The 12,076-nt window shown below is 53.3% G+C and overlaps 1 protein-coding gene across 12 annotated transcripts in view; it reads right to left on the bottom strand.

Moving 5' to 3' along the window:
• ABLIM2 (actin binding LIM protein family member 2) overlaps nt 1-12,076 on the bottom strand; it is a 147,245-nt gene that overhangs the window by 31,380 nt on the left and 103,789 nt on the right. For 8 of the 12 annotated variants that reach the window (XR_012912436.1, XR_012912432.1, XR_012912435.1 and 5 more), the window contains 2 exons: nt 8,342-8,443; nt 7,756-7,809 (listed from right to left, as the gene is read on the bottom strand). The exons of the other annotated variants lie outside the window; for them this stretch is intronic. Coding sequence is in view for 2 of the 8 variants with exons in the window: in XM_075992932.1 (XP_075849047.1) it covers nt 7,756-7,809; nt 8,342-8,443 (156 nt within the window). In the remaining 6 variants the exon portion in view is untranslated. The remainder of the gene's footprint in view (nt 1-7,755; nt 7,810-8,341; nt 8,444-12,076) is intronic. 12 annotated transcript variants of the gene reach the window in all.

Here is a 12,076-nt window from a genome sequence, read left to right as displayed (position 1 = left end):
AAGCTAGTATGTATAGACCCACTTGGTGTATCCCGCACTGAAACACTGACCCCATGCACGGAACAGTTAAATGAAAACCCCTCTCCTTCCCCAGCCTGCCACGAAGATGAGGCCTCAGTAAGGATACGCCGAGGGTGGGCTTCTTACCTGCAGCCTGAGGCGGGCTTGGGCCTGGCAGTCCTTTGGAGCAGCCTGCCTCCTGCACCACCAAGGACAAGACTGATACCAGGCCAGAGAGCTTGGAAATTTGGGATTGGGCTACAGGACCTTGACAAGATAAGGCCAAAACGGAAGACTGAGTAGTTCTGTTCCGAATACACTGACATCTCGCCACTCTCAACGGCTGTTGCTCCCTCTTCCAGGAGACACAGCGATTTTCAATGTGAAGATAAGAACCCGGCTCTCTCCACTCGCAGAGGCAAGTTAGTGCTGAGCCTGCTCGAGGAGGAGCGTGTGATGAAGACGTGAGGGCAGGGATCCGCAGGCAGACGCATGTCCATCACTGTGGGCTCTCCTGTTGCCCAGACAACGGCTGTCGCCGGGCAGCGAAGCCCTGAGTGCGTGGCCATACGTCAGCCAGGACTCTTGGCGGCCACCCAGCAAGCCCCGGGGGCTACTTGGACCTCCAAGAGCACAGCCACCCTCCACACCAGAGAAGGCCCCAAAGCCAAGTCTGCTGGCAAAAATAAGTCAACCACATTCCTGAAAAGCCAGGCGGCCAGAGGCAGGTCACCACACTTGGAATAATCTGCAAGTGCAAATACAGTTAAGTGGCTCCCCTCAAAGAGCTCTCTGGGCCATGAAATCCCAGTCCCTGGAGCTCAGGACCAGCTGTGGAGGACAGGCTGGGCAGACACATTCTAGCTGTTCGAGCAATCAGGGCTCAAACAGCCCTGCCCTCTGATGAGGGGGTATTCTGCTAAGATCAAGCAAGTTTCCTCTGCAAACACTGCCAGCTCCACCAGCTGGGCATTGTTTAACTAGACTCAAACAGAGGGCTTTTTAGAACCAAAGTTTACTAGTCCACAAAACATACAATAAATTCTCTTGAGAACTAGGAGCTTGGGAAGGAAAATACAGGACACTAGCACTTTGTATTATTGGTGGCATGCTTCCTTAATAGCTCTGAGCCTCAGTTTCCTGATCTGTAAAATGGGCATGTGATGCCTACCCCTCCAAGACGCAAGGATCACAGGAAATAACTTATATGAATGTTGGAACATAAGGGAGAACTCAGCTTGCAGGTTTGAAAGATCAGAAATGAACATGAGGCTAATTTTATGGCTCATTTTGAGCTTGCTATTTTAGAGTGTCAGGAAAAGACAGATCAATTTCGGCCAATCAGAGGAGAGTTAGTGTGCCTCTCCTATCACACCGCAGTTCCTTTTGAGCCCTGGAATGCACCTTCCAGGAGGAGCCCACCGGCAAAGACTGACTGACTACTTCCTGGATCCCTGGGGAATCTGGGTGAGTGGCATCCCAATGAAAGTGAGATTTTCTTTCTGGATACAGAACCGGCCTGCCAGTCCTCTTCCCATACCCCCCTTACACCTCATCTATATCTGACACCCATGCAGGCAAGCACCCTTCCAGCTACTCATTCATTCATTTCCATACACTCATTCATCCACCTTTTACTCACCTGTCCACCCACCCTCCACCCACCCACAGATCCACCCACCCTCTACCATGTAGCTACCACCACCTCATCTTGATTCCAGCCGTCGACTTACTCGCTCGCCCACGCAGCCATCCAGCCCTTGGTCCACTCCAGTCCACTCATCCGTGCAGCCTTTCTCTCTATCTTCCCTCCAGCTGCTGTTTGCCACTGTGTGGCCCTCACTGTGCTGAATGCCTCGTGTGCACCTGCACTGTCTTACGTATGGGGGATGCAGAAAAAAATCAAACACGACCCTTGTCTTTCAGAAGCTCGCCGGCCAGGGAGGTGGAGGCAGCAGGTGTATTAGAAGGTTTCTCTACGTAACAAGTGCTCTGATGGGGTGAGCAAAGTCCACACAGAGGCACTTCCTCAAAAATATACACGTGATAAGCTCTTACTGAATACCTACTCATTGGGCAGGCCCTGTATGTGGTCTGGATAAACATCTGTTAAGTGTGTTAATAGATAATAATAGATGTTATGAACTTGAGGTGCAGAGGCTAAGGTCACACATGTAATTTGAACCTGTCTGACCCTGAAGGCTGAACTGTAACCGTGCTGTTCTCCCTATCAGATCTGTGCATTGTGAGACTTAGGGCTGCGTCACCACTGACTGTGCTTACTGCGACTTGTCACAAAGCTGCCTCTCCACTGCGCAGCTGACTGTAGAAGCTTCAAGGGCAAAGGCTGCATCTGGCTGCCTCTGCACTCCCTTCGGTGCCTGCAGCAGAGGAGGTGAGTGGCAGGGACAGAGCCACTTGGAAGGAATGCCCCCTTTGCCGCATCAGCACAACAGCCACTCTAACCACCAGGGGTCTTGTGCTGGGGTCCAGATGGCCAGCAGAGCTGTGGGGGCTGTTCCACCTCTGTTCTAGGGGTGCCAGCCACAGCTCTGCAGCCACCAGGTGGTCTCAGCTGTGGTCCCTGCTGGAGTCCTGCCCGCAGCGCAGAATAGCCGCTGCTAATGTCCGTAAGACCCGCGCAAGTCCAGGGCTCTGGCAGCCAGGGCAGGGCAGGCAGGTGCTGCCTCCAGCAAGGGAAGGTGCTCAGGGGCTTCACTTCTTAGGCCAAGGGGAGCCTTCCCCTCCTCTCCCAGGAACCTGCAGGGCTCTACAGGAGGCTGTGGGGACGTGTCTCCTCCTCTGTCCTCCAGACGTGGCTACTAAGAAGTAGAGCCATCAGCATGATTTTTCCTGCTCTTCCCAGAATGACACCCATCTCTATAATTCAAATTGAATTGGAATTAGACTGAGAGAGAGAATGTGTGTGTGTGTGTGTGTACGTGTGTGCGTGTGTGCGTGTGGGTAGTGTCCAGAGCACTGGAAACCTTGCTTAGTCTCTCACCAACTGTCTGGCATGGGGAAGTCCACAGAATCTCAGCTCCATGGGGTCAGGGGCCATGTATGGTCACCCATGTATCCCTGGCACTGGGACAGAACCTAGCACACAGTGGGTGTCTGAAAAATATTCCCTGGATCAATTAATGAAAGCCACTTAAATCCCTCCAAGCTTGGCTTTCTCATCTGTTCCGTTGGGATAACAGCATCTGCTCAGCGGGGGTGTGAGGACTGAAAATGACACCGGGGAGGAAGGGGAAGCAGGGCCCGGTGTGTCAGCTCCCAGGCAATGCCTGTGCCTCCCTCGGTTCCACCCTTCTGTCACCAACTCTCTCTCTCTGCATCCTCCACACCAGAAAAAGGGAGTCTTGTGTGTCTCTCACATCACATGGGCCGTTCCTTCTAAGCCAGGAATGTGTCTGCCAGGAGGAACCCTCTCGGGAAAGGTGACTTCCCACCCTGAGCCTTGGGGAGCACCACTGGAGGCTCCCGGGAGGGTAGGGTGTCTCTGATCTTGCTCTGGGTACACAGCCTGTCTGCCTTTTCCTTCCATCCCAGCAGCCCCCAGACCAAAATGAGACTCCACCATTTAGGATCAAAAAGGACCCCAAACCAAATAAGACCCAACCCTACTAGAAGGGAATCCCAGAGACACACAGGAAGAGACTGATTCCCGTTTTAAACCAGGGACCAGGCCGGGCACGGTGGCTCACGCCTGTAATCCTAGAACTCTGGGAGGCCGAGGCGGGCGGATTGACCGAGGTCAGGAGTTCAAAACCAGCCTGAGCAAGAGCAAGACCTCGTCTCTACTATAAATAGAAGGAAATTAATTGGCCAACTAATATATATAGAAAAATTAGCCGGGCATGGTGGTGCATGCCTGTAGTCCCAGCTAATTGGGAAGCTGAGATAGGAGGATTGCTTGAGCCCAGGAGTTTGAGGTTGCTGTGAGCTAGGCTGACGCCACGGCACTCACTCTAGCCTGGGCAACACAGTGAGACTGTCTCAAAAAAAAAAAGTAAACCAGGGACCAAAGCAGCAGGCGATAATGCATGCCCCTTGGTGTCACTTCTCCTGTCTTGTTGAGGGCAGCCGGTAGGAGTGACACTCCACTGCTTGGAGTGGCTGGAGGTGTGCGGGTGCTGAGGCGAGCTGTCTCCCTCCCGCCTCCCAGGAGCCAAAGCTCTGTCCTCATATTGCCACCTGACGGCTCACATTTGCTTAGAAATGAAACAACAGATTTGGTGAAATATTAGTACAGTCCCTGCATCTGTACAGTCGGACTTCCTTGGGAGTTTTGAGGGAGGCCTTATTTTGTTCTCACAAATTCATTTTAAACATTGGGCACCACTGTGAGGCCGTCCCGTGAGGGGTCTACTTCCAGGAAGCCCCGCGAGCAGGAGACGACCCTGAGAGGGGAAGCTCCGGGCTGTGGCTGGAGTGGAGGGCTGTGCTCTGCGCTGTCTGCCTCCCGTGAAAGCTGCAGGCCCCAGGATGACACCGAATTTTGTCAGAGCCGAGGACAGCAGGAAGGGGAAGAGCTCCTGCCGCACCTCTGAGATAAAGACGGTCTCCAGGGCTTTCTCAAATAATCCCAGAAGAGATTCCTTTGTTAGCACCTCCGCGGTTCAGACGAGATGCTCTCGAAAGAACACGGCCCAGTAACGGTGTCTCCACCAGTGACCTGACACCAGCTCCGGCTTTGCGCCCCCAGGGCCAGAGAACTCTGTTCCCAGGCAGCTCACATGAACTTCTTTGTGCCAACGAAAGCTTCCCTTCACTCTCCCTGCTTGGGCACACCTGCGGCTTGCCATGGCTGTGCATTTCCGGCTATAACCCTCTTTTCTAATTCTTGAATAAATTGAATACGTTTGGGGATATTTTTCTCTGATTTTTTTAGGTTGACACTCCTAAACGTAACCTGTTTTAATACTGCGAGTGACTCTAGATGGTACATGAAAACACAAGATATAAACACACCTGCCTCTGACCTGCTGACCTTCCTGAATTTGGTCCCCGTCACTTGTCCTGCTGTGTCTGCTCTTGACTATCTAGGGAGATGCACTACCCTTGACTTTTCTTGTTTTCCTCCTTTCTTTTCATTTCCTGTTCATTTCTTTTGTTTTCTCTCTCTTTTTAAAAAGCCAATAAATAATAACCAAGTAGAATTGAACTAATGTAGTACAAGAAAATACTCCCAGGCCCTACATGCTGTAACATGACACCAGCAGGGTCAGGGGTCAGGGGTCAGGGACCACCAGGCAGACCTGGTGTGAATGCCAGCTTGGCCATTGACCAGTCACGTCCCGCCCTGGGTGCAGCTTCCTCATCTGCGATAACAACAGATGGTGACAAGGTGAGACAAGCTGTTCTCAATCGTCCTGTGCGTGGTGGCCACACCAACACCAACCGTCCTATCCTCTCTCTGCACCGAGGGTCGCCCCCTGGCCCTGCAGGCCTGCCCACCCTCACAGCTGGTGGCCCTGATCTCAGAAGCAGGAATGGGCCTTGGCATCAGAAAAGACCAATGCTAATTTTAAAAAACTTTCAATAAGTTTGAAATATAGAGTGAAAAAGTAAATAGGTTAATTAAAAGGGTTTTTTTTTAACTTGTTGAATATATTATCGTGAACTAATTAAACAGTCCAGTAATTCTGTATCATTACCCAGAATTTGTTTCAGGAAAGTTGGGGATTTAAAACAAGGGTTGCTGGGGCCTGAGCTGTGTCCCTCTCTCCTCTCAGAGATGACTGGACGGTCAGCTTGCCTAGATGGGGCCGGGGCCACGTGTGGGCCTTAAACACACCTATGCACACATGCACGCTCATGCACACAGCTGTGCACACGGGCACACACCTTCCACAGGATATATCTACTTGGATGTACATGTTGTGCAGCGAACATGCCCTAACACACCGTCTGTACTCTGAGGGCTGTCTAAGGAGAGCTGGTTAAGGAACGAGCACACCCCACGCCCACAACTCAACTTACGTACAGTTACACACAATTCACACAGCCCTTTGCGTCCAGGGACAGATTTTACTCATGTTTGTCCCCAGTTATGTGGCCAAATGCTCGGCAGGGAGTAGGTGCACTACAAAATCTATCTCATAAAAGACTCTATATAACAAAATTCTGGAATGAAAAAAGGTTTTGGTAATTTCTCAGGGTTTGGTAAAATAGGAATTAACTTGCCTCTGGGTAGGAGAGTCATTCATATACACATTTTTAAAAAACACAAAGATCATCACTGGCAACAGTAACGTCTCTGCCAGATGATTCAGTTAAAGCACTTGATGCTGAAGCTCTTTCTCTTAGATCTGGCTCTGTCAGACACTCACAGGGATTCTGTGACCTGGTTTATCGTCCACCCCCCTCCTGAGGGGCCGCCCCTCCCGCACTGCCTGTGGGGTCTGAGGCAGAGTGGTTGTTAATAAAGGAGCCGACACAGCCTTTCACGAGCACAGAACATACTGCGCTCCGAGCTGTGTAGCGGGGAACCGTGATGGACAGTCTGGACTCAGTTTCCTCACTTGTCACCCAGCGGAGCTGGTGAGGGCAATCTCCAGGGCCCTAGAGTCTGGCTGCCCTATCCCACTCTGGTCCTTCCTGGAGATTCTTGTTGAAGGTAATGGTAAAAGCCATCATCTTCTGGGAACCCACGAGGTTTAATTCATTTTTTCCTTCTCAGGAAGAGGAAAGCATGCACCAAGTGCAGGGCCTACTGCCATTATGGAAAACATTTTTAAAAAGTTATTTGCATAACTAGACCACTGCGCTGTCAGGAAGTCACAGAAATCCCAGTTTTTATAAGATTTCACCTAAAAGTGTCCTCCAATTGTCAATGCGGGACGTGGCTATTTTCACTGGCTGCATCTGGACAAGAACATTCCATATGGAAATCCCTCCTCCCATCTCTAGCAACTTGATTACAGTCCCTACCACATGCACAGCACTTTACAGTTTAGGCCGTGTTTCCACATTCCTTACTCCATGAAGCCCTCGCAACCAGCCTGAGGAGAGGGCAGGGCAGAGGGCCCTGTTTTGCAGACAAGGAAACAGAGGCTCAGGATAGGGAAGCAGCGTGCCCTCAACCACCCAGAAATCTCACGAGGAGACACAGAGGGAGGCTTTGAGCCTTGGATTCCTGCTCCATGGCCTGAACAATCTGCTCCCTGCACACCTGTCCCAGGTAGGGTCACGTGGAGCAGAGGTGGGTCAGAGGGCTGAGAGATGCCCTCACTGTGAAACACCTCCAACCTCTATTTGCTTATTCGAGAAATGTCTTTAACAAAGGCAAGGCCATTCATTCTACCATCAGAATTCCCCCAACACAGGACCTATCATAAATTCTCCCTGAGGGGTGAACGACTGACTCTAGTTTGTTGTTTTCCATAGATCAGGCCTGGGTCAGGTCATGGTCTGAGAAGTGCCCCCCTCTTACTTTCTTGGCTAAAGTCACTCTGCCTCCCCCAAAGCAGAACCCCTGAAGGCACCACAGCAGGCTCGGCCCGGCCGTCTGACGGCCAGTGGAGTTGCCTCAGGTTTGTCACACACAGAAGTGTCCTCACTCGGACACTCCCTTCATTGCAATTATGAATAGAGGCTTCTCGGGAGGACACCAGCGAATCTGCGTTTACTGTCCAGACGGCCGCCGGCCTGGGTGGTGCCTTCCCCAGTTAAACCCAGTTAACACAGCCAGGGGTGCGTTCACACAGGCATGCAGGCAAACCAGGTGGTGGGAGGGTCCGACTGTACCATGCTGTTTGTAGATGGGGGGTTTCCTATAGATGTTATCTTTTACACCAGTGTCTGGGAAAGAAGAAGAAAGAAAAAGGAGAGAACAGGAGGGTAAGCAAGCAGACTGTGGTGGTTTTCATTCTTCTGCTTTGTCAGCAACAAGCACTCACCCAGCTTTAGAATCACCAGGATGAACGTGCCACCCAGCAAGTGACAGACACCCAGGCCCCAGACCAAGCCTCCCCACTCCAGAGGCCACCCCCATCTGAAGGGGCTGGGGAGAGAGGCAGCCAGTCGGCACAGCAGGCAGGCCCCGCCGGCCCCTGGGAGCTGCAGCTGCCCAGATGGTCCCTCTACTCCACCCGATTCCCGGGGGACAAATGTGTCTGCCTGGCACTTGTGGGGCTTTGGGAGAAACTCAATCGCACATCAGTTTGGGGATGTGCAAAACCATCTGGTGACCTTTAAAGACTTTCAGGGCTTGGGGAAGCAGTGGAGAGGCTTGACGAATCACATGGGACCTGCGGAGTCCAGGCCAGTCCTCGGACAACTCTGGTACAGCCAGACCTCCGCGTGATGGGCCAGCGGGCATGTAGGGGCCTACCTGGGACATGGAAGTGGCGAGGCGCCTGCTGGTAGGTGGAGGAAGGAGGCTTGCTGTCTGACAGCACGGAGAGGCTGGGGGTGCTCCGGCCACTTTCACTGCCTCCAGACGGAAGAGCAAAGACAGCAAACCAGGGGGAAACGGAAAAGCAGAGTAGAGCATTTCAAGCATGACAGCCCATTGGCACGAGCCCACCTCTCCTGCCCAGTGCAGTGGCCCACGCTCTCTGCCAGGGGAGGGAGCATGGCCCACCGACATTTCCAGACTGGGCCCAACAGCTTGCTAATCCAACCTTGAGATCAGCTCCAGTGAATGCCCCAGGCAGAGGAGCAAGAACACTCAGGGCCAAGAGCTGCTGTTCTTGGTTCACAGGGGTGGGGCTGGGCCGCCAGTCAGAGCCAGGGGCCTTGGGCGCACAACCTGTCCTGGCTGCTTTCTGCCCTGGCGGGTGCTTGAATCCAGCAAATTGCAAATCACCAAAACTCCAGCCACCCTTCCTAATTACTCTCATATAAAATGATGCTGCTTTCCTTCAGAATCCACAAATTAGTCACTTAGAATAAATTAAATGCTAAAATGAATCGAAATCATCTTTAAAAGCCACTGATCAAAATTTTACCAGCTACAGGAGAAAAAGAAAAGAACAGCATCCATCGGTTGCCAAGTTCCTAAACTAAACTATTTTGTGGCAAATTAAATGAAAAGTATCCTCTGAGCCTCTGACCCTGGCTCCAATTTCTTACCTCAATTGCAATTGCTGTTTTTCCAAACAAGGTTGGATTATCAAGCCACAAATCTAAAGAGCCTAGTTACCTGGACGAATCCCCCCACCTGTTTAAGGAACGACACGATAGACAGACGCATGGGTGTGGAACGTGATGATGAGGTTCACGCTCATTCTGGCAAGACACTCTAAGTCACTGTCCCTCTCTCCTGGCCTTGGGGACCCTTCATGGCACCAGGTGACAGGGTGGCAAGGGGAAGGGTATGCTCGACTTGAGAACTTTGCCTTCACGCTGTAGACTTTCAAAACAGCAGGGCCCGAAAGTGACATCCTTAAGAATCAGAGCTTCCCAGCAGGTGAGCGCCACGCCAGGCCAGGGAGAGGACCAGCCAGGGACTGCCTGGTGGGCAAACGAGGAAGGCCCCACAGATGCCGGCCCAGAGGGGCTCTTGCCTGGGTGGGTGGGCTGGATGCAGCAGGAGGGTGCCCAGGGCAGGGCGGGTTCAGCTTGAGCGGACCCCAATCGGTGGCCTGCACAGGGCTGAGGCCACAAAGGGGACTACTGCCTCCAACTTTGGCCGCTTTCTCATGTCTGGGCGTGGGTGCTAATTTCACCTGTCAATGCTGAAGGAACCTCAGATAACTGCTCTTCCCTTAGCTACCTCCCTCCAGAACAGCACAGAGCCTCCCGGAGCTCCACTTGACTCTTCTGGCTCCTGCACCCCCCGGTGGCAGCGGTGCCTCGCACCAGGCAGACCAGGCCCACGTGCAAGGACAGGAGCCCACAGATGCTTTCTGCCGCCCACAGCTGTGACAAGATCCACCCACAGGGGCAGCAAGATGGGACAGAAGAGGGCCTTTAACAAATACATCCGGACAAACTCTAGGATCACCTACGCGCCGTCACACCAGGCTGAGCTGCTCTCCTCTGAGGAACGAGGAACCTAGGAGGCCTCGAATGCTGCGTTTCTTTCTATCTAGGATCACGGCCTCTTCTCTGCCTCGGCTCACGCCCAGTTGGCCAAGGATTCTGATGTGCTGCTGCATTCCTGTGCCTCCCCAGTTCCCAGCCCACAGTGCGATGTCCCCTGAATTTACAATTCTGTGCACACCTGTGCATGTTTACCTGAGGAGGGTCCACTACTTCCAGCAGATGCTCGGAGGGGTGAGACCAAGGGGCAGCCAGGACACAGCCATGGTGGCCTGCCTCACTCCTGCCACCTGGGCCCTCTAACCCTGCCCCCGAGTTCTGCCACCTCGGCCTCCACCTGACATACCATTGCCATGACCCCTGCTCCACGGCCACTCCCGGAACGCCTTGACTGAGGCTTCCCACTGTCCAGACCCTTCCTGGGTCCAGGCTCAGGCTCTGCCTCTTCCATGCAGCCTTCGGGAAGGACACAGCCCACCACGGACCCCTCCTTTCTCTGCACACGCTGTTGGCTCCCCATGTGGCTTCATCGGAACAAAACACATCACTAGCTGTGACCCCGCCCTCCAGTGCCACTTGGATGGCTTTGCCCGAGTTGTCTTGTGGCATGGCTGTGACAGCTCTGTGGAATGGGCACCAATTTGCCTGCCTTCTGTGGAGGGCACAGGGCTGCCAGGTACAGGGCCAGTGTCCCATGAGACCAGCCTGGTCACTGCTCACAGCCCAGCTTCCTCCTTGGGCCTCGGTGAAAACTCCAGGCCACTGCTGTCTCCATGAATGGGAAGATTGCGGAGAGCCTGGCTGTGGGTGACACTGGAAAAGCACAGAGGCCCCTTCTGCGGAGGCTCACCTTCTAGGCAGCTCCTGACACCTGTGGGGGGGCTTCCAGCTCCTTAATCCCAGAGAGTGCCCGTGAGAGTTTTTACCCAATGTCCTCTTTCTGTTCCAGGATCCCACCTGGAACACCGCATCACATTGAGTCATTGTGTCGTCATGTCTCCTTAGACTCTCTTGGCTATGACAGTTTCACAGACCTTCCTTGTTTTTGGTGACCTTGACAGTTCTGAGAGGTACTGGTCAAGTATTTTGTGGAATGTCCCTGAACTGGGATTTGACTTTTTCTCATGATGGGCATGGGACTGGGGAGGAGGCCCAGAGCAGAGGGCCATCCTCATCACGTCGTGCCACGGGCAGCTGCTGTCAGTAGGACTTGGCACTGCAGCAGTGCCCTTGCCCAGGCAGTGCCCATTGGGACTCCGCGGTGGGGCTGATCCTCTCTCCTTCCCATACAGTGCTCTCCGGAAGCCAGTCGCCAGGTACAGCCCATGCTTAGCCATACATGTGGCACGGGACTCATGCCCCGGCCCCTTGAGGACAGAGCAGCTACATGAATGATTTGGATTCTGTGGGGGAGATTTGTCTCTTCGCCCCCACTTATTTATTTATTCAACTGTTTTTTTTCATCAGCGTGCACTGATATTAATGTTACACTTTGGATTATGATCAATATATGTTAGCCATTTTGTTGCTCAAATTGTTTCAGCTCTGGCCCCGGGGGCTCTCTCAGGTGGCTCTTTTGAACCTTCTCAAGGTGACACCAAAGCCAGACCATGCTGCAGCCATGCGCAGTGCCTCGAAAGACGCAAACCAAGACAGGTGCAGGTGTTCACTTGTGCGACACACCGCTACATCCCGCCTGAGCCATCGGCCACGGCCCGCCGTGGAGGCCCAGGCATGAGGGCCCGTCTGGAGCCAAGAGAGTGGACATGGCAAGATGAAGAGGTGCCTATGGGCACACTGGGTGGGTAGGGAGGTGGCCTTGACCTGGGGCTCACACCAAAGCCTCTCCCTCCTCCTTCTTTCGATACGCGGCTCAGAGAAGCCTCACTGGTGAGCAGCAGTGGCTTCCCGGGGCACCCGCACACTTGCCTGTCCCTGCAGCCCACTCCTCGACAGGTGAGAGGTTGTGCTTGAATTGTGCACCACCCCAGGAGCCCGCCCAGGGCTGAAATTCATGCTGAAGTGCAAATGGCTGTGGCCAGCTCCTCTCTGAAAGGTGGGTGTGGTGGGAGGGTGTGTC

The sequence above is a fragment of the Microcebus murinus genome, chromosome 16 (assembly GCF_040939455.1).
Source record: "Microcebus murinus isolate Inina chromosome 16, M.murinus_Inina_mat1.0, whole genome shotgun sequence".
In the NCBI taxonomy this organism is placed as follows: domain Eukaryota; kingdom Metazoa; phylum Chordata; class Mammalia; order Primates; family Cheirogaleidae; genus Microcebus; species Microcebus murinus.
This window is presented reverse-complemented; position numbering and strand designations above follow the sequence as displayed.